This window comes from Pezoporus flaviventris, unplaced genomic scaffold (genome assembly GCF_033815535.1).
Source record: "Pezoporus flaviventris isolate CSIRO_AGI_PZ_B2104156 unplaced genomic scaffold, CSIRO_AGI_Pfla_v1 ptg000005l, whole genome shotgun sequence".
Classification (NCBI taxonomy): Eukaryota; Metazoa; Chordata; class Aves; order Psittaciformes; family Psittacidae; genus Pezoporus; species Pezoporus flaviventris.
In genome coordinates, this window is record NW_026892553.1 from 800,578 (window position 1) to 821,295 (window position 20,718).

General features: G+C 56.9%; 2 protein-coding genes across 6 annotated transcripts; both read left to right on the plus strand.

Annotated features, from left to right (window-relative positions):
- ARHGAP36 (Rho GTPase activating protein 36) lies at positions 1–13,666 on the plus strand. 4 transcript variants are annotated; one of them, XM_061445601.1, is made up of 12 exons: positions 1–437; positions 2,595–2,750; positions 5,044–5,106; positions 6,170–6,414; positions 7,020–7,215; positions 7,689–7,744; positions 8,197–8,347; positions 9,430–9,578; positions 10,680–10,850; positions 11,691–11,788; positions 12,104–12,252; positions 12,783–12,921. In XM_061445601.1, exons 1-11 carry the CDS (start codon positions 431–433, stop codon positions 12,210–12,212), a joined length of 1,401 nt encoding a protein of 466 aa, XP_061301585.1. In that variant the 5' UTR covers positions 1–430; the 3' UTR covers positions 12,213–12,252; positions 12,783–12,921. The 4 variants fall into 4 exon arrangements, with proteins under 4 accessions (XP_061301585.1, XP_061301587.1, XP_061301586.1 ...); XM_061445603.1 differs by lacking the exon at positions 12,104–12,252 and having other exon boundaries at positions 4–437; positions 7,170–7,215; positions 12,783–13,666; XM_061445600.1 differs by lacking the exon at positions 12,104–12,252 and having other exon boundaries at positions 7–437; positions 12,783–13,666.
- Positions 13,667–15,669: 2,003 nt separating this feature from the next.
- LOC133265244 (regulator of cell cycle RGCC-like) lies at positions 15,670–19,321 on the plus strand. 2 transcript variants are annotated; one of them, XM_061445546.1, is made up of 5 exons: positions 15,670–15,757; positions 16,041–16,196; positions 16,676–16,756; positions 17,220–17,282; positions 18,321–19,321. In XM_061445546.1, exons 2-5 carry the CDS (start codon positions 16,043–16,045, stop codon positions 18,326–18,328), a joined length of 306 nt encoding a protein of 101 aa, XP_061301530.1. In that variant the 5' UTR covers positions 15,670–15,757; positions 16,041–16,042; the 3' UTR covers positions 18,329–19,321. The 2 variants fall into 2 exon arrangements, with proteins under 2 accessions (XP_061301530.1, XP_061301531.1); XM_061445547.1 differs by lacking the exons at positions 17,220–17,282; positions 18,321–19,321 and having other exon boundaries at positions 16,541–16,679.
- Positions 19,322–20,718: the final 1,397 nt, after the last annotated feature.

Here is a 20,718-nt window from a genome sequence, read left to right on the forward strand (position 1 = left end):
GGAGCAGCCAAGGTGGAAACCATCCATTGGCCCTCTTTGGCTGATTTCCCTTTCAGGTCTCATCTGCCAGAGCAGCAGATGCTTCCTGGGTGCCCTGGTCTGACAGGGAAGAGAGGGGAAGACATGGGATGGAGATGGATTGAGCAATCATGGATCCTTGCCAAGGCGCAGACACCGTCAGGCGTGGGAAGTGCTGAACCTTCCCTCTGCCCCCGCCCTCCCTCTCTCCACACTGCTTCGGGCTTGCTCTGTTTTGGCAGGAACCCACATTCTCATCACCCCTCTCCTCCCCTTGGCTCAGCTGCAGCGGCTCCTCCCGGCTCCTCTTCTCCTGGCGGCACCAGGAACATTCCCCTGCAGGCTGTGGGACCGCTGCTTGGAAACCCATCGCTGGAAGCAGAGAAGGAGCCCAGGGTGCTGCTGCACCTGCATGGAAGGTAAACCTCATCCCTCTGCTCCATCCTACTGCTGCTGAAAATGGGGAGCAACTGCAGCTCCTTGGGAATGGAAGGGGCCGCAGAGCTGAGCTTTTCCCATGAGATTCCCTTAAATAAGCCCTAGTCCTAAAAATAAGCAGGGGAAGTCATTGCAGAGAGGAAGTGCCATGTTAGCACTGCCAATGCCATGTTAGCACTGCTAATGCCGTGTTAACACTCACCGTGAGAGGCAGTTCATTCCTGTTCTCGAGTTAGTGAGACTCCTCCGGCAGCCCCCACTGAAGGGGATTTGCCGTACTCTGGTTCTGCTCCTTGCTGGAGCCCCAGTGCCTGCCCAGGCTGGAGCGAATTCTGCCCACCCGGGCTCCGTGGGGCATCACCCACCTCGGGGCAGGGGCAGCCAAGGAGCTGCCAGCCAGGCTGGTGGTTGTCACACTTGTGTCAAGCAGTAAGGGCAGGGTTTTGGGGTAAACAGTTGAAGTGTGAGTTCATCAGACAGCAGGAGATAGTGGCCCAGGGCTATTCTCAGAGTGTTTTATGCTTGCATAGTGGCAGATAAGCAGCAGCTTATCTGCCCTGTCTTCTCCTTCCTGCTTTCTCTCTGTTCTGCTCCCTCTCCTAATAGGGGTTTCTCCTCCTTGCCCCACGGCAGCTGCATCCTCCCTGACTCTGCATCCTCCCTGACCCCACTCTGACCATCCCATCTCAGGCTGGGCTGTGCCTGTGGGTCTGCCCAAGCTGTGATGGTCACTTGCAGCAAGGTAATTCCCTTCCGTGTATCTGTCCTGGGGTTTGTCTGTCCAACTGCATCATCTGCTGGTGGCCGAGCTGCTCCCTCCCTGCCTTGAGGCTGCTGCTCGGTGCTGCTGCTGCTCTCCCTCATTCCTGGTGTGGCAGGAACAGGAGCTATTGCAGGCTAGTGGAGACGTTTTTCTCTGTCACAACCAATGTTTTACCTGTGCCCCCAGCTCTCCCAGGGCAGCTCATGTTCCAGGATCTTTGCTTGCAAAGCTTGGCTAGACCAGTTAGTTAAAGACTGACCTCTTCCATGTAGCCCTGTTGAGACAATAAAATCCATTCCTAAAGGGCTGCTTCTTCCACAGATTTCTGTCCAGGGGGTTAAAATTAGGGAAGGCTGTGCCTGGCACCCACAGCTGCTGGCTGAGCTTGCCCTGGGAGGGAGAAGGCTGAGGGATGGCCAAAGCAACCTGGGGAGCCTAAAGGACAGCCCCTGGTGCTGTTTAATGATGAAAACGCCCCTTTTTAAGCCAACACAAATACCTGCATGGGCTGTGCCCCACCTGAAATGTAACTGGGTATCATGACTCCCAGCCCTTTGGTAACGTAGCCCCTGAGCTTCAGACTCGGTCAAGTCTGGTGCTTCGTCTGCTGCCTATCGTAGCTGCCGTGAAAGCAGGATCACAGCAGTTCTAACGGGGTGAGTTACCCCAAGTCCAGTGTGTGAGGCAGTCGTGGGCACCAACAGACCCAGTTTTAATCGTGTCGTGGTAATGGGCTCCCGGTTGGTGATTTCCAGGTTTTTATTTTTGCCTTGAAGCCGTCTGTGGGAAGGCTTCTTCGGAAGCCTCTGCTCTGACCGCATCTTCTGTGCCCGCGCTGTAACCGCAGCCCCTGCTCCTCTTCACTGCTGCTCTTTGCCCTTTGGGCAGTGGTGGGTTCGTGGGTGCCCAGGCCGGTGCAGGGCTGGGGCAGCACCCAGCTCTGTGCTGGGGGTGCAGGTGCTGGGGCGGCGCTGCTCTAAGGGTCTCGTTTACAGGACATGAGGCTCAGTGCCAAGTGTTAAGCTAAGAAACAAACCGATGTAAAGTGAGGGGAAAGGCAGAGAGGAGCTTGTGGGGAAAGGGGAATGAGTGTGGCTTGGGGGGATGTGAGCTGCTTTGTAGGCTTTAGTAGTGTTTTATGACTTAAATCCCGAAGCTCCCTTCAGAGGAAACCCCTACACCCACCTCAGCAGAGTGGGAGCTCTGGGTATAGCATCCACACACCCAAAAGCCATCAGCAGCTGAGGGCTGTCTCCACGTCCCCTTCATGTGCAGACACCTTGCAGCGCTCCCAGCAGCTCCTCCTGTCCTGCTCCAGCTCCTCCAGTTTCTGCCCTGTGCTCCTCACTCTCCTGTCTTTATCTATGCCTTTCAGAGACCTTCATCCCTGCTCTGCTACCAGGGCAAAGCACGGACATGCAGCCTGTGCCCCTGCACAGCCTTTCGGAGCTGGAGAGAGCCAGTCTGCAAGAGATTGCCCTGTACCAGCTGCAGGAGAAGCTGCTCCTGGGAGATCTGAGCCTGGCTAAAGGTAGGGAGTGGGTGAGGACGGCTGCTGCTGAAGGAGGGGAACTCTGAGCCATTCGTGCTGCTCATCCCCATTCCCGCTCTTCCTAACAAGAAATGTTTATGGAAAGGCTTTTGCGTCACATTTTGGTCCATTTTATATTTTTTCCCCTGCTTTGGTTTGAGCGTTAAAGACCTCATCAGCCTTTTGAGGAGGGTTTGTGTGTCCATAGGAGTGTGAGAATGTGACCTTGCCTGTTGTCTGCCTCTGATCCCCTAATCCAAACCAGATGCAGAATGCCTTGGCAAGGTCTTCCACTGGGACTGTCTTAATGCCACTGAGATGGGATAAGCTTTGCTTCTTGGATTGATGTTCAGCACAAAGTCCTGATGCTGGAATGGGGTTTATGCAAGGCTAAAGACGTGATACTGAAATTAATGGACAGATAAATATAGAAGCTCCAGAGGGACTGAGCTCCTCTGAACTGGCCTACATAGACAGAGGCACGGTCTGGGTTCCTGTAGCTGCCATCTACACATTAACCAGGCAAGGACAGTGAGTGGGGGAATAGCTGACTCCTTGCCAGGTTCACTCCTTATTCAAGTGGACAGAACACCTTGAAACGCCTCCTCTGCCCCAGGCTGTGTTTTGCCGTCCCAGTAGGGCAGGAGATGCTCCCCTCTCATTCCCAGAGCTCTCAGTTGCTCCAGGGCTGCAGCACCAGTGACCACTCTGCCTTCGAGTCCCTGGGGACTCAGACCACAAACATCCTGCTCATTTTGAGCTGTGAGATCCCATTCTCAGCAATAGCCTGCAACAGCAGCTTCTCCAGTGCAAAACCTCCAGCATTCCCTTTTAAGTGTGCTGCATTTTGTCCAATGAGCTCCTCTTCCTGTGGGATAAGTGCAGGGATTGCAGAGTCCTCACCTCATCCTTGTGTGTGTTTTGCACATTGCTCTTTGTGCTCACCCGGTTCCTGAAGGAAGCGGTTGCTCTCGGGGAATCCCTCCTTTCCTTTCTCCATCTTCACAGCCTTTAGGTTTCTACCTGCTCATTGTTCTCCTTGGCTGCGAGGCAGCGTGAGAGGCTGAGGATTAGGTGTGGAACTATTGCACCTGCAGCATCAGTTTCCTATCCCAGCATTGTAAAGGGAAATTCATGATGTTTGGAATCACCTGAATTAGGGCTGCATGGTCTCCATTTGGCTCCATTCATCTGTGTGCTTGCCCCCAGCATCTGCCCACACAAAATTCCTGCTGCCTTTCACAAACAGCCATTGCACAGTTGATATTTTCCTTAACAAAAAGGCGTTAAGCACCTCTTGTAATGCTTGTGTCTCCAGGCAGCTTGAGGCTGAGCGTTTACAGTGTGTGCCCCCTCACTGTGAACCAGACTTTGGGCGACCTTCACTTAGCTCTGGGTTGTTCTTTGTCTTCCTGCTGTGTCTGGTCATTTGAATGAAACAACGCAAATGGTGCTGCAGAATGACTGATGTAGTGACATGCACGTGCTGCTCATACCGACTGCTATAACTTGCCTCTAAATCTTACACCATAACCCAAACAACTACACAGGCTGTTTCTAGAAGAGAATTCCACAGGAATAAGGAGCACAAGCCAGAATAGGGCAATGTGCCCTGGAAGGATTTAAGGGAGGCTGTGAATGAGTTTTCAGTTCACTGCTGCTGGCTGCTGCCCCTGGATGTGCAACATGGGAATGCTGAGGAGCAGCACTTGCCTCCCCAGGGCCAGATGGGTTTCCGGTGGGATGTTTTGTCTAACTGTCCTTGTGCTCTGTCAGACATTCCCAAAAGCTTTTCCAGGGCTGGATTCCTTTTTCCAGTGTGGAGACCAGGCCTCGGAGGATGAATTAGGGCATCCTCTAGGGTCATTAGGCAGTTGCTAGAACATCATCATCGATACCGAGTCATGTACAAGGTGCATACAGAATTGAAAGGTGGCCAGAACAGGATTAAGCTGCAGCCTTTGGGCAGCTGAAGTTTTCCTGCTGCTCTTCCACATGTGAGAACCCATCTGGGCCCCTTGCCGTAGCACTTCCTTTCACTCAGGAAGGATGGTGCCAATCTCTGGGGCTGTTTCCTGCAGGCGGCTGAAACAGCATCCTCTGGGCCATGGCAACAGGGTGCTTCAGGCATCCTCTGAGCCACGGCCACAGCAGCCCCACACCATCCGTCCACCATGGGAGGTGCCTGTGGCCATGCTCTGGGGCGAGGGGGTGGAAGGCAAATGGCTGTAAGGGGAGATGGTACTAAACGAGCCTAATGATGCAGAACCTTTGCTTTCTTTTCTCCTCATAGCCAGACCTAAAGGCAGCAAATCCATCCGCCAGAAGCTGGAGAGCTTCTCGAAGGAGAAGAAGGGTGAGCAGCCCCCCTGTGCCCATGCCTGGTCCCTGCTCGCAAGTGGAATTGGTGATTTTTGATGGGAGATGCCCACATTCAGCAAGAGCTATGTCCCGTGTTGGCTGTTCTCCAGAAGGGGTGTAATGATACATGTAGAAGCATGAGAGCATCTGAAAGGGATGTGTGTGCATGAGCTGTAAAGCTGTACACACATCACTGTTTCTATCTGCTCATTTTACCCCTGGTCTCGCTGCTTCAGGGTCTGTTTTACTGTGGATGTTAGCCACGAACCTGGGGAGAACTGAAGTGCACAGCCAGTTGGGAATCATGAACGGGGTTGGGTTGAAGGGGCCTTAAAGCTCCTCCAGTTCCACCCCTGCCATGGGCAGGGGCACCTTCCACTAGAGCAGGTTGCTTCTGAGGAATTCACTGATTTTCCTCACACCAGCACAAAGTCCTCTGGAAAAGTCATTTGGGGACAATGCTATCAACAGTGACAGTTCTGGGGCAGATGTAGCCGAGGTTCTTACACTGGAACTGGAGGTTAGAACTTGTTGAGAATCTTTTGCATCAAATACTTCTGGTGATTTATAAAGCTTCCACCTCACAGACACTATGAGGCTGTAACCAGTTGAAAGAAGGAAAGCTCAGGAAAACTGGGCACAGGTTGCAGCAAGCCCGTGGATGGAGGCCAGTTTTCCTGGGTCACCTTCCTCTTCTTCGCTGTCTCCCTCTCTGTGCCCTCCTGCTCAGCTCCTGCCTGCCCTGCACCCTGAGTCCCACCACATCGTGCCCTGGGGATATTCTTCCTGGGTGCTCCTGGGGAGCTTGAGGAGGAGCAGGGAGCAGGAGGAGACAAGGGCACTGATTCAGGGCTCTCGTCCTGGATTCATGCTACAGATCTCCTTGTCGTGTATGGAACTGGTTTTATTTGCTGTCCTCTCCACTCTCCCTTCACAGTATCCTGGTATTTGCTCTGTCAGTCCATTCTTCTACCCAGGCACACACAGCCCTGGCACTGGACTCCCCCTCTTCTTTCCTGCTGGTGACACTGCTCTGTTGCTCCCACGTTCTGCCCTAGACTGCTCCCCTCAGACCTTCGGGATCCCGCTCTCCCAGGTCATCGCCAATGACCGAGTGCACCGGCAGCTGCAGGAGGCGGTGAGGAGCAGCCGCCGGCTCTGCCTGGAGGTGGAGGCGACCGTGAGGACATTCCAGGCCCAGAGGCACCAGAGGATGGGCAGGAGCCTGGTGCCCTGTGGGGCCCTCCCTAAGGAGCCGCTTCCCCCTGCTCTGCCCAGCAGCGAGTCCTGGCGCCAGCGGAGGGTATGCTGTGAACTGGGCGGTGATGGTGCTGGGCTGAGGGTGCTGAGCTCCACAGCCAGTGTGGCTTAGGGTCTGGTCTTAATGGATGTGGTGCTGCATGCTGGTCTTGTCTGCCCTCAGGGACATGGGGTGCCCCAGCTCCCCCCAGAGGTGGGCTGTGAGGGGTGGGACACTTCACTGCCCCTTATGGAGCCAATGTCACCAGAAGGACATGGCCAGCCAGCCAAAACCTTCTCCAGAGGGAGACAGGGATAGGAGGAGATCCAAAGCCCCTCTCCAGGTTTCCTGCAGCCCCTTTAGCACTGGAGCTGCTCTAAGGTCTCCCCTTAAAGAGCCTTCTTGTCTTCAGGCTGAACCAGCCCAGCTCTCTCAGCCTGTCCCCATACAGTTTTCCTCTCTCCTCATGTCTGCCTGTGGCATAGGGTCTGCTGCAGTAGCAAGGCTTTCAGAACCACCTTGCACTAGGAGCAGTGCACATGAAGCAATATTCTCTTGACACCCCGGAGAGGCTCTGCAGACCCCTGTGTCCGTTTGGAGGTGATGCCTCCCTTTCCTGCAAACTTCCCAGGCTGCAGAGTGATGGAACCACCTCTGCTCCATCACAGGGCGCGATGTCCGTGGACTCCATCACTGACCTGAGTGACAACACCTCCAAGCTGCTGGAGGCTCTGCAGTTGTCACACCCACATGAGCTGGGTCCAGGGAGGAGCCTGGGCAAGAAGAAAGTGTTGAGCCTCAACCCCATCACCTGGCAGGTCCCACGGATCGTGGACAGATGCTGCAAACACATTGAGATGCACGGTAAGTACTTGGGTCCCACAGTGGGTTCGTAAAACCCATCCTGCATGGTGGGCTGGGGATTCCTGCCCTGGCCGTTCCCCAGGATGGGAGGAGGGAGTTGATTCCTGGGGCAGGGAATGCTACCAAAACCTGGGAAGAGTCCTTTGGACTAGGTGTAGCATCTGGGCTGAGAAGGTGTATCAGTGACACATCTCCTGGTGTTAAGATCTGGTGTACTCTGGCCTTAACTCCCCCTGCAAATTCAGTAGCTCACAGTGAATAGAGATGAGGCTTCCTCCCTGACCCACAGGCAACCCCAGAAAATCTTATGGCTCCAAACCCCTTCTTCTTACTCCCTCTGCTGGGAGTGGGACGGATGCAACCCCTCATGGACAGTGCAGGAGAACCACATCATGATGCTGAGGTGCTCCCAGGACTGCTCAGGGTAGTGGACAGCAGTGGGGATGCAGAGCACTCACTTCTGTGTCTCCCAGGTCTCCACACTGTGGGCATCTTCCGAGTCGGAAGCTCCAAGAAAAGAGTTCAGCAGGTAAAGAGACATTTACTGCATCTTCCATGGCGGTGCAGCATCCAAGGGATGGATGCTTGTGTGGGTGGGGAATGAATCCCAGAATCCCAGAATGAGAGAGGTAGCTTAAAGCTCCTCCATTTCCAACCCCTGCCACAGGCAGGGACCCCTTCCACTGGAGCAGCTTGCTCCAAGCCCCTGTGTCCAACCTGGCCTTGAGCACTGCCAGGGATGGGGCAGCCACAGCTTCTCTGGGCACCCTGTGCCAGCGCCTCAGCACCCTCACAGGGAAGAGCTTCTGCCTAAGAGCTCAGCTCAGTCTCCCCTCTGGCAGGTTAAAGCCATTCCCCTTGGCCTGTCCCTGCAGGCCCTTGTCACTGTGGTAGCTCTGAACGGGAACAGATCCTGACAGCATGGCTCATATAAAGAGGAAGACCTGACTTTGCTTTATTCTCATTTCTCCCATCTTTAAGCTGAGGGAGGAGTTTGACCGAGGACTGGACGTGTTCCTGGATGAGCATCAAAGTGTTCACGATGTGGCTGCTCTGCTCAAAGAGTTTCTTCGAGACATGCCGGATCCCCTGATTCCCAGAGAGCTCTACTCAGCCTTCCTCAGCACAGCCTGTGAGTACTCGCAGTGCAGAGCCTCTGCCCAGCCCATCCTCCACTGCTGCTTTTGTAAGGGGGCAAAAAGGGAATTCCTGAGTAATTCCCTGGTGCACTACCAGCTCCCAGCACAACTCTGTATTGCTGAAAGGTGCCTTGACAAATCCTTGCCCTCCACATTCTGGGTGACTGGGTTTCTGGGCAGTCTCCACAGTTTCCAGAATTGCTCTTCCTTCGTCTCCTTCACCGCCTCTTTGTTCTCCTTTTGCCATCCTTCTCTGCTCAGGTTTGATTCTCCAGATCCTTGAATCCCTGCTTCCACATCAGAAATGAGCAGCTTGTCACCAGGCTGTGCCATGTCAGGGGGGCAACAGGGCACATGATGGTGGGAACAAGGGTGTGCAGGGATGTAGTGGAAGGTACAAAGCAATCTTCTGTCCTCAAGCTCAGTTTTCTGAGCACAGAGCACATGTGCACTGTGAAGCAGGAGTGTCAACTGACCTTATTCTTGCTGAAATCACCCCTGAGCAAAGGCATGGGACTGCACACGTGTCTGCTGGTTGTGGGCACACAGCATGGAGCTTCTTCGGGATAAGTATGACATGAGACTGGGCATATTTCAGCATGGGGTATCCTTAGGGAGGTCAGGAAAATGGGGATGAAAAGCAGGGCAGTACTGCATCCTGGCTGGAAGTGGCTGCAATGGCTTTCCTTTGGTGTCTTTTACTTGGAGTCCTAGACATGGAATTTGCATTATGGAACCTGAGCCTGATCTCTTAAGGTTTTCTGGCCTGTAGAGGGTTTCTGCTCCATTTCTTTGCCCAGCTTCTGCTTGGCTCCCACATCCTTCCTTACCCTCCTTCACCAAATCCACTTGAGAGCCGCTGGATTAGTGACGCGCTGCTGGCTCACGCCCTTGCGGATGCTGCCCTCCGTGCTTTGGGGCTGGTTGTTGATACCTGGGTTACACGCATCCCTCTGCCCGGGGGCAGTCAGGGACTGCGGGGCCGTGCGGTGGGAGCCAACCCTGCCCGGCTGGGCCGCGGCAGCCGCCAGTCCCCGCAGGGCCGGAGGACCGACGGGCTCCGCTCTGTGCGCAGCCATGGCGGGCACGGCCCAGCTGGGGGCGCTGCAGCTGCTGCTGTTCCTGCTGCCGCCGGGCCACAGCGACACCCTGCGGCGGCTCCTGCTCCTGCTGGCCGAGGTGGCGCGGCACGCGCGGGGCTCCCGCCGCCCCGACGGACGCGAGGTGAGGCTGCGCGGCGCCTGCGGGCTCCGTCCCTGTGCGCGGTTCGGGTTTCCCCGCTCCGGGGTGGAGGGGGGGTGTGTGGGTGGGTGTGTGGGGGTGTGTGTGTGTGTGTGTGGGTGTGGGTGTGTGTGGGTGTGGGTGTGTGGGTGTGTGTGGGTGTGTGTGTGTGGGTGTGGGTGTGTGGGTGTGGGTGTGTGTGTGGGGGTGTGTGTGTGTGTGTGTGGGTGTGTGTGTGTGTGGGTGTGTGTGTGTGGGGGGGTGTGTGTGTGTGTGGGTGTGTGTGGGGGTGTGTGTGTGTGGGGGGGGGTGTGTGTGGGGGTGTGTGTGTGGGGGGGGGTGTGTGTGTGTGTGGGGGGGGGGGGTGTGTGTGGGTGTGGGTGTGTGTGTGGGTGTGGGTGTGTGTGTGGGGGGGGGTGTGTGTGTGGGGGTGTGTGTGGGTGTGTGTGTGTGTGGGTGTGTGGGTGTGTGTGGGGGTGTGTGTGTGTGTGGGGGGGTGTGTGTGTGTGTGTGTGTGTGTGTGTGTGGGTGTGTGTGGGTGGGTGTGTGGGTGTGTGTGTGGGGGTGTGGGTGTGTGTGTGGGGGGGGGTGTGTGTGGGGGTGTGTGTGGGGGTGTGTGTGGGTGTGTGTGGGTGGGTGTGTGGGTGTGTGTGTGGGGGTGTGTGTGGGTGTGTGTGTGTGGGTGGGTGTGTGTGGGTGGGTGTGTGGGGGTGTGTGTGTGGGTGGGTGTGTGGGTGTGTGTGTGTGTGTGTGGGTGTGTGTGGGTGGGTGTGGGTGTGTGTGGGTGGGTGTTTCTCTGCCGATCTGAGCCAGGTCTGTGGCTCGGAGGCGCTGGTCTTGTCCCGGAGATGACAATAAGGATAAAGGGGTGTTGCCTTTTGGTGGCGGTGGTGGAAGTGGGGGACGTGAGGATGGAGGCTCTGATGTGCGGGTCTCTCCGGGCTGGCTCTGCCACGGGCTTAGGGAGGACCAAATCTGGAGCCGTATTAACACCCTAGCATCACCCAGCAGCTCATGTTCCTGACCAGGGGGGTGAGGCTATCCCGGGACCTCTCCTGCTGGTGCATCTGTAGCGTGTGATTTCCTTTCATGGTTGCCTGCCAGATTCCTGGGAATAAAATGACAGTTTCAAACTTGGCCACGATCTTTGGTCCCAACATCCTGCAGAAAGAGAGGCCTGGAGAGAAAGACGCTGCTGCTATGAACTATGAGGACAGCGCTGCAGTCATACTGGTGCTCCAGAGGCTGATTGAGCATCACGAGACCCTGTTCATGGTACGTGTGGCTTCCTCAGGGCAGCTTCTCTAGACCTGTCCTTCCCCTCTGAACAATTCTAATAGGAGCAGAAGGAAGGATAGATTCACTGCCCTGCTCCAGTTGGCTTGTGAAAACGGGATTCATTCCTCATGGCAGCTGTAAATATTAATTTGGGATGGCTTGTTACTGCATTGTAAAGGCAGAGCTGAGTCGTGCCATGAACAGATCCCCTCCTCTCTGTCACTTTCCACCCCAGTGACATCTGACCAAGCTCATTTGGGGCAGGAAACAGCAAGTGCAGGAGCAGCTCCTCTGAACTGATACCCCCCCGCCAAAGTCCCAGTGAGGGGGGGAAATAAGAGGAAGAAATGGGAGACCCAGGAAGAGGGAAGCTGTCCCCATGGGATGCAGTGCAGGTGGGCACCAAGTGGTCTTGTAGCTGAAGTGGCTGCTCTCCTTGGGGACAGCCCCATGGGGCCTGTGCAGCTCTCTGGAAGCCCCAGCAGAGCCCTCTGGGTTAGCAGGAGCATACACTGAGCATTCTTCCTGGCCCTGGTTTTAGGAAAGGACCCGGGAAATTCCCAAGAAGTACCAGAAATGTCCCCTCCCTGCGGGTCTGTGGGAACATGACACTTCAGCTCCCAGAAAAGCCTTGTAGCAACAGTCAGGTCTGCAGGGAGCCAAAGGAGCAGGACTGGTGTGGGGAAAGCAGGGCCGAGACCTGCTCAGGCCTGGGTGGTGCGTGGGAAGTCACCCCAGCACAGGGTGTCTGTGAGCAGGGATGGACCTGGTGTCCCCTCGCTGCCCTCCCTGCCCTGCAGAGGAGGTGCCACGAGCGTGTCTGTGTGTCCCGGGCAGGTGTCCCCCGAAATGCAGCAACACATCCTCAGGAGGCTCTTCCAGACAGACCCCGACATCATCAAGTACCTGCTGCGCCGGAGGCTCCGTGCTGCGCCGTGAGTCCCTGCCCAGCTGCAGGGGCACAAACCCTGCCCGTGCTGGCACCCACCGCTGAGACGCAACCACAGAACCACAGCCTGGCTTGGGCTGGAGGAGCTTTAGATCTCCTCCAGCTCCAACCCCTGCCATGGGCAGGGACCCCTTCCGCTAGAGCAGCTTGCTCCAAGCCCTTGTGTCCAACCTGACCTTGAACACTGCCAGGGATGGGGCAGCCACAGCTTCTCTGGGCACCCTGTGCCAGCGCCTCAGCACCTTCACATCCCAGCTTTTCCATCCCTTGGAGCTTCTTATTCTCCTTTCTTCCTGCCCAGTCTGTCCTATGCTCCCTCCTTCACCCAAACCTACTCTGCACCAGTGCTCCCCCACTGCACACATCTTCGTGGGCCTCCACTGCTCCAGCCTCTCAGGACCACGCACTGATGCTCGCTCCATTATTGGCTCCATCAACAGCCTTCTCCAGGTTTTCCTCACCCTTGGTGCTGTCTGAACTCCTGTACACTTTCTGCCTGTCTTGTGAGCACGGGTCTGTGTGTGACTGCCAGCTGGGTCTTTACCTCTGCTTTTTGGCTGTGAGGGAAGTCCCAGAGAGGCTCAGAGTTTGAGCTCATGCCCTTCCCTGTGAGTAAAGAAGGTGGAGTAAAAGGGTCTCATGTCCCATGATCTGAGCCCATGATCATGGCATGTAACAGAGGAGGTGTTTTGCTCCCCTATGGCGTGAAGCAGGGCAGCTTAGCAGTCTTGAGTCTCCTTGTAGAGCTGGTGACTCCTTCAGCTGACATGGACTGTCCTGTACAAAGTGGGTTCCCAGAGCACAGACCTTAAGAACTGTAAGGTTACCTTATGCTCCTGCTGCTTGTCTGTCCTCACATCCCTTTTGGGACTGTCCGAAGAGATGGCAAATCTTTGGAGTCACTGCTAGAGGCTGTGTGGGTGTGAAACTGGCAATGGAAGCAGTCTGCAAATAGCACATCTCTCTCTTTTCACTTTTAGGAGCACAGAGAGTGAGGATTCAAGAGAGGAGCACGCTCCATCCCTGCTGCCAGAGTGCACCCGCAGCCTGGAGAGCAGCTCTCTCTCAGCGGAGCTGTACAGCAGCATCTCATTCCTAAACCTGGATGTTGGCATCTAGCAGTGCTGGGCCAGCCCCTCTGCACTGCGGACAGGACTGGGGAGCTTGGCAACCCTTCTGCACGAGCCACGTCCTCTGTGCCATGTCAGAGCAGTGGAGCTGTGACAGGAGCATGAGCACCTGCTGGAGCCCCTTTGCCACCAGCGGACAATCCGATGGCATGCAGGCTGGAGAGCAGCAGGCTGGTGTCTGACAGACTGGGGGATGCGACCTGGAGGTCCAGAACTGATCCCATCTGGTGTAGTTCCAGGCACTGGTCAGGCTGGCGGCTTACAGAGATGGGGGAGCAATACCTTGGGGCCGAGCCCCGCTGTGCAGAGGAGGAGGATACTGTCCTGACGCCGAGTGGATGGGGAATGTTAGCAGGGCAGTGAGGATGGAAAATGCAGCTGGGGTTTGGGATATCACTTACCACGTGCTGTTGTGTGGAGAGAAAGCTCTCCTGGAGCTGGAGGAATGCCCATGGAGCTACAGGAACAGCAACCCCGGTGCAAAGACACCCCAGCCTGCTCCGTTCAGACTGAATCACAGGTTTCTTCTTTGTTTTAACCCTGTTTAAGATTGCTAATGTTACAGATAGTAAAACACTGTATCAACCCCAAAATACATGGCTGGTGTAGCAGGAGAGCACAGTATGCTCTGAGGACTATAAACTTCAATTTTGCTTAAATTCATATTCAGTAGGTTAGACCTTCTGATGTATTTTACACATTATGGTGTCATTTCATGATCTTTGGCTGTGAAATGGCTGGTTTGGTTTGTTCCTGCTTCTCAGGCACTGGAATTCTTGGCTGGTTATGTGCAAATGTGCATTTGTAGCTGATCTGGCGGAATCACAGAGATGGAATGGTTTGGGTTAGAAAGTGTCATGTTCAGTTGAGATCTTGCCTCCAAAGAAATGCAGTTGAAGAGAGGGCAGGCAGGTAGGATGATGGTGAGGGAGGGTGGGAGGGTGAGAGGAGGATCAATGCCTGGAGGAGCCTTATGGCTTTGGCCACATTTGTAACATCAGGAAGGTTGGTGGTGGATGCGGGAGCATTCCTGTGCCACTCATGAGAGGAGGAGGATGAGTCCCACCACAGCCTCAGCAGCATCTGCGATGGGTGGTCCCTCTCTCAGGGTACAGCAGCAGCACTGCTCAGGGATGAGTTGTTTGAAAAGGTCCCTTCCCTGTGGATGGGTACAGTTGGGGCAGGTGGAGAAGCAGTCGCTGGAGAACAGCAGAGGAGCATGTGCTGAGAGATAACTGCTGAGAGCCCCACAAGCAGTGATAAGCTCTGGAGCTGAGTGGTGCCGTTGGGTCTGCAGGAGCGGATAAACTCAGGGTACCATGAGCCTGCTGAAGGTTTTGAGGCCACCAACACACTTGAGCACCGTCTGTGTAACAGCACCATGTCCACACTGCTCTGCGCAGACATACTACAGGATTACACCACCTGCAAGAGCTGCACCTCTGGGGACCATCCACGTTCCTCCCAGGCAGCCTCTGGCGTGTCAGGGTGACTGCTCCTCGGCCCACTGCCAGCGGTGGTGGTGCTGTTCCCATGTGGTGCAGTGACACTTATCTCCTGGCAGTCCTGGCAGCCTGAGGCCGTTACCAGCCATGTGCTGAGGAGGATGAGGTGTTCCCTCGGTGGTGGAGCTCTCGGAGCTGTTTCCAAGGTCCACCAAGAATTTGGAACCCAAGAAAAAAGCAGGTGATGTGGGCAGCCTTCCCTGCGTGGGATGGAGAAAAGCAGGCTCAGAGTGCACCTTATCCCCATGTTCCAGTATTTAGAGGGTGGCAGAGACTCCCTTTTTCATGGAATCACATGGAGAAGATGAGGGGTGATGGGCAAAAGAGGGCTTGTGGGGAAGCCCGCGGTCATTCTTACTACAGGGAAGGCAACAATCCCTGTTGGGTCTTTGTACACATCACAAGGCTTAGAAACTGCTCTGGCTACCAACGGGGATATTGCTACGAACTCCACGGGAGGGCAGCCCAGCACTGAGAAGCAACAGCAGAACCCAGGAATGGCTTCCTGAGAAGGACACAGGCTTTTTCTCCCTCAAAAGCACCCTGTGCTGTCACTGCTGGGTGTGCGTCAGTATTTCATACAGTCCCAGCCTGGTTCGGGTTGAAGGGACCTTAAAGGTCATCCAGTTCCAGCCCCGTGCCACGGGCAGGGACACCTTCCACTAGAGCATCTTGCTCCAAGCCCCGTCCAACCTGGCCTTGAACACATGGTGTGTTCTGTGGAGCTTAGTTAAAGGAGAGCAAAGACATGTGGGAAACATCCTACAGGACTTCACATCCTGGTGGCTGGTGATGCAGGGAAGGAAAAGGGCACCTGGCAGGAATCGTAAAGGTCTCAAGAACATTTCCAGCTGAGGGAGAAGCCAGCCTGGCCCGGGATCCCACCATGCAGAGGACCAGCAGCGCTAAGGAGGGAGCTGGGGTGGGATGGAGGCAAGGAATGGGCGGAGGCAGGGCTGGGACGGAGAGATGATGCCGGCAGCTGCCCGCCTAGGGTGGATCCCCGTGGCTGGGTTTAGGCCGCCCAGCTCCTCGGGACCAAGGTCCTCAGGCCCCTTGTCCCCACCTCCGAGGGTCCCGGGTGTCACGAGATGAGTTCGGGGGCGGGGAGGGAGGATGTCATCCCTGGTCCTGCCGTGGGGGGACAGGGGAGATACCGCCCCCGGACCCACGGTGGCAGGGGATAGGTGGGAGCACTGCGGTGCGCAGGGGAGGGGGCTCCGGGACGCTCCGCCCAGCGTCCGGGGCGGCCCCGGGGTTAAAACGGCCGCGATCGGCGGAGCTCGCGCTGCCGCCGGCCGGACCGGAGCGCGCCCGACAGTGAGTGCTGCGCCGTCGTCTCCTTCCACCCCCCCCGGTCCCTCCGCTCCCGGAGGGCTCCGCACCGGGACCCCCTGCTGGGACATTCCCGGGGGCGGAGGGAGCGCGGGGCTCCGGCGGCAGCTTCTGGCCGTGTCCTGTTCCCCGCCACGTGCGAGCGCGGCCCCCATCGGCTCTTCCCCGCCTCTTTCCCGCAGACCCGCGGGATTCCGCCGCTGCCGCCGAGCTCAGCATCCCCGGGCCGCCGTGTGCCGGTGCTGCCTCAGGCTGGCCTCGTCCCCAGCGATGGCCGACGAGCTCTGTGACCTGCTGCGGGAGTTTGATGAAGTGATGGAGGGCTTTGACAGGGGCCCCGCGCGTCAGTACGAGCAGCATCTGGAGGAGCTGAAGAGGAAAGCAGGGACCAGGGTGTACGACAGCGGCATCGATGAGCTGGAGAGTGAGTCAGGGCTGGGCAGCGAGGAGGAGTCCTGGAGGGGATGGTGTCCCTCGGGATGGAGCAGCTCTGGGAGCTCTGGGGCAAACCTCCGTGGCAAACTACCGAGCTTCCTGCTGGTCCTGCCTCCGAGTTGCTCACCTGGCCCATCGTGGGCATGGGTTGCTGACCCAGGGGCTGCCAACATCTGCTGCATTGGCTGCTGCAGAATGGCACAAGGGTTGAGATAACCCGAAGCTCAGAGGGAGCTGCTTCGTTATAATAACCCTGGCTGTGCTCAGGCAACCTCTGGTGCTGTTGGACCTGGCAGAGCAGCTCAGTTTCCTTTTCCCAAGTAGTCCTCATAGCAGGGGCAGAGCAGATGGGCCAAGAGCGAGGGTGGACCAGGGCTGTGTGCCATGCGCATGATCAGTCCCTGCCCCTGCAGCTTTATTATAAGGTGCCTGTGGCTGTGGCTGGTGACTGATGCTTCACAACTGCAGGTACCAGCACGTCCCCAGGAAGCAGCCTCAACTGCAGCGAGGAGGACCTTAACACCCCAGCCAGTGCTTACCCCTCCAAAGGTGAGGCTGAGCAGGCTGTCTGAAGGGCTCTTTGCTGGGGATTCCCCCTCACGTTTGTCTCAGCTCCACAGCCATGGGCTGGCCCCAGGAGGGGTGCTGGTGGAGCCCTACTGGATATGCTTTGGGGCAGGAAATGCTATGTCTCCAGGCAGTTAGTCCTGCCCATGCTGCCTTCAATAGCATTCTCAGCTCTGAGGTGTGTGTGCAGACAGGAGCATCCTGCAGCAGAATGGGTGATGTGGAGCTACCTGGGGGTGTGTGGCTGGGATTAGTACTGAACTGCGCAGTTCAGGTCCCTGTTATGGATGCAGCTCCCAAACCCCCTCCCACTGCCTTCAGGCAGCTCTTGGCTGGCACAGGCACAGCAGGCAGCTGCAGCAGTGGTGCTTGGAAGCAAGGGGTAGGATCTTTTCTTTCTCATGTTGGGGAATGGAAGAGACCTGACTCTGTTTCTCTCCACCAGCAAAGCTTGGTGACACGCAGGAGCTGGATGAGTTCATTGCAGACCTGGATAAAGTGCTGGAAGGTACAAACACAGCTCGGATCCTGCTGTTCCCTGAGCCAGTGGGGCAGGACACTGGGATGGGACTTCTTCATCACCTCCAGTTTGGCAGAGCCTGGCCCAGCACTGCTGCCAGCGAGGCTCCGGCTGCAGGGTTAGAGCCTGGGTCTGGCTGCAGGTGGGATCCTTCTGTCCTTTCTTTTGTTGGGGGCTCACCTGGATGTCCCCCCCATCCCTCTCCAAGTGCTTTCAGCTGGGACAGGAATTCCACTGCAGAAAGGTGCCAAGCAGCACAATCTGCAGAGCTGTTGGCACCTTCGGAAGGTTTGCAGACCCTGTGGCTCTGCCCTGCCTGCAGCATCTCTGTGACTGCTGCACGGAGGGTTCTCTTTGCTATGGGGGACAGTGAGGAGATGGAAAAGTGTGTTTTCCCCTTGTGGCATTCCCCAGCCTGCAAAGTCAGCTCTGTGGAAATATCCCATCTGGAGGGAGGAAAAGGGAGGATTTGGACTCGATAAGCACCGCTTGACGTGTGCCTGTGGAAGTGAAACTTGTGCATGTGCAGAGCAGGAACTGCTCCCGAGGGTGTCTGTGGTGGCAGAGGGGGAATCCCAGCCCATGGCCAGGCCCTGCTGGGGCAGGTGGTGGTGCTGCGCTGGCATCTCCACCAGCCCTGCCCTGCCATGGGGGTCTGCTCCCTGCTAGCTTCCTTGCTGGGGAAGCTGAGGCAGAGGCTGTGCTCCCTCCCCAGAGGGGTCCCCGGGTGACAGCCCAAGCAGGGAACTGGATTTAAACCAAATGAAGCATTTCCCTCTAGGCAGGCCCCACAAGTCGCAGTTCCCAGAATCTGTTCCCTTCCCCAGTGCCCAAGATAAGGTGGTGGCGAGTGAGAGGTGGTGCTGTTGCTGGCACTGAGCCCTCCTAAGAGAACAGGAGCCCCCCAGCAGGTCTCTGCTCTAATCCTGCTGCTGGTGCTGCCTGGAGGGGTGCGGAGCACCAGCAGCCTCCTGCCCCCAGTAGCCATCTCACCAGTGTTCTTCTCCCCCCTTCACTGTCCTGCAGAGATGTGAGATGTGGTTTCGGTGGTGACTTTGGAGACGAGAACCTGCAGCAGATGAGCCCCGTGTATTCCTGATACACCCTCTGCTTCTGCGCCCCTACTGCCCCACCGCCTGCAGGGTGATGCCCTGTGCCAGCCACCACAGACTGCCCCAGCTATGGGGACCCTGCTCCACTCCTGCAGGATTCTGCCAGTGCCGAGATGAGGAGAGCTCTTGGTGGAGGATCACAGAGGATTCCAGACTGTGTGTTGGGAGGGACCTTAAAGCTCATCCAGCTCCAACCCCTGCCACGGGCAGGGACCCCTTCCACTAGAGCAGCTTGCTCCAAGCCCCTGTGTCCAACCTGGCCTTGAACACTGCCAGGGATGGGGCAGCCACAGCTTCTCTGGGCACCCTGTGCCAGCGCCTCAGCACCCTCGCAGGGAAGAGCTTCTGCCTAAAAGCTCAGCTCAGTCTCCCCTCGGGCAGGTTAAAGCCATTCCCCTTGGCCTGTCCCTACATCCCTTGTCCCAAGCCCCTCTCCAGGTTTCCTGCAGCCCCTTCAGGCACTGAAGCTGCTCTCAGGTCTCCCCTTCAGGAGCCTTCTCTTCTCCAGCTGACCCAGCCCAGCTCTCTCAGCCTGGCTCCAGAGCAGAGCTGCTCCAGCCCTTGCAGCATCTCCATGGCCTCCCTCTGGACTTGCTCAGCGGCTCCACATCCCTCTCTTACTGTTCCCCCAAAGCTGGATGCAGCACTGCAGGCTTTGCCCATCTCTTGTGACTTGGGGGGTCAATGGAGTCTGTGCCACTGTTGAAGCCAGAGGAGAACCCTGGCTGGTTTTGAGGAAGATGAGCGTGCAATGTGTCAGCAAGAATTTGGTGTCCCCTCCTGGGTCAGGGAAGCCTTTTCCCGTGGCAGATGTGTCACAGGCAGTGACGACCACTGCTGGCCCTTTGCTTTGCACTAGTAGCCTCAAGCCCGACCCCTGCCTGTGCCCCGGCTGCTGCTGTAAATAGTGTAAAAAGGCTGAGCTGTACAGGGATGTGTTTGTATGAAGGCTTTGGAAGTGTCTGCTTGTCTCTGTATGTGTCCAGTCTTTTCCTGTGGGTAAACCTGAGCCTTTGCTTCTCTGGAGCAGCCCCAAGAGCTCTCAGGGAGCTTGGCTGCTCCAATGGGGATGGATCCAGCCAACCCGGACCCGGATGGAGGGCAGGAGAGGAGGGCTGGAGCCTTGTACTGGAGGCTCAGGAGCTGTAAGGTGGACAAGTAGCCTTGGCAGCTCCTCAGATGTCCCATCACATGGCTTTGGCTTCTGGAGTATGTGGAGGTGCAAGAGGAGGACGGAGTCCATTCCTTTTACCTCCATGTGCTAGGGCAGATGAGCCACTGCCTGCTCCTCTTGCTCTGCTGGCCCTGTGCTTGTGGTGCTGCGGGACCTGCTCTGCTCCTGTTGATGCTCAAAAGCCACCTACTTTGCCCTAAAGATGCATTACAGAGAGTATTTCTTGGTTCACCTACAGGAACAAGAGGCAAACAGGGCTCCCTTACGCAGAGCCGGGTTGTGTGTATGTTCCCAGAGTGCTGGGAAAGGCTGTGGTGGGTGATGCTGCTCCAAGTGTCCCAGTTCCTGATGGATGTGCCCTGGTGATGCTTCCTCTGGTTACCGCCCTTCGCAGCAGCCCCAGGAGCAAGTACCCAGAGGATGGGGCTTTTCAGCCCCTTGCCTGGCTGGGTCCTGGGTGCCCCTGCAGGTGAGTGGCTCTGGGGCAGGCAGGAGATGGACCCCGGGGCAGCTGAGGGGGATTTGGTTCTGAGGGATGCTCTGTCCAGGTTCCCCCCTTGAAAAGCTTCCCCGTGAGCACTGAGATGACTGGGAGGAGCTCAGGGAGAGGAGGAACGTGGGGCTCTGCTCATCCCTTCCTTCCCTGTGATGTCTGTGTGGAGCAGGGCCACGTATCGCTTTGTTGCAACTGTCTGAGCAGGAAATGAGACGGTTTTAGTGTCTTCCCTCACCCCTTGGCTCCTGGCATGCTGATCAGGAGGATACTGGTCACTTCATCTGCCAGCCTGGGGCTGTGCTGCATCAGGGATCTGCTGAGCACGCACTGATCCTGCACAGTCAGGGGTGAGAGCAAAGGCAGGAGCCAGGTGCAGGGCAGGTCACACTTGAGGACACTTTCCACTGTCTCTCCCCACGCTGCATAATGCAGCCTCCGATCTGCCTCCCCGACAGAAACCCAGGTCCTATTGAGCAGCCAGAAGATGGGAGGAGAGCAGGATGATGGGACTAGGGGTGGTGGGGATGCTCCGAGATCTGCCCATGATGCTCAGATGTCCCGTGGGGGCTGGCACACCACACCCCGGGGAGACTCAGCCCACACCATGGGGGTGAGGGCAGCAGGAGCCGTGGGGACAGTCCC

Excerpts from the sequence above, each read along its gene's own strand:
- ARHGAP36 (XM_061445600.1), top strand. Across the intron at positions 9,579-10,679 it reads GCCGCCCCGACGGACGCGAG|ATTCCTGGGAATAAAATGAC; the intron begins GTGAGGCTGCGC and ends GTTGCCTGCCAG. Across the intron at positions 11,789-12,782 it reads CGGAGGCTCCGTGCTGCGCC|GAGCACAGAGAGTGAGGATT; the intron begins GTGAGTCCCTGC and ends TTTCACTTTTAG.
- LOC133265244 (XM_061445546.1), top strand. The coding sequence starts at position 16,043 with ATGGCCGACGAGCTCTGTGACCTGCTGCGGGAGTTTGATGAAGTGATG. Across the intron at positions 16,197-16,675 it reads CGGCATCGATGAGCTGGAGA|GTACCAGCACGTCCCCAGGA; the intron begins GTGAGTCAGGGC and ends TCACAACTGCAG. Across the intron at positions 16,757-17,219 it reads CAGTGCTTACCCCTCCAAAG|CAAAGCTTGGTGACACGCAG; the intron begins GTGAGGCTGAGC and ends TCTCTCCACCAG.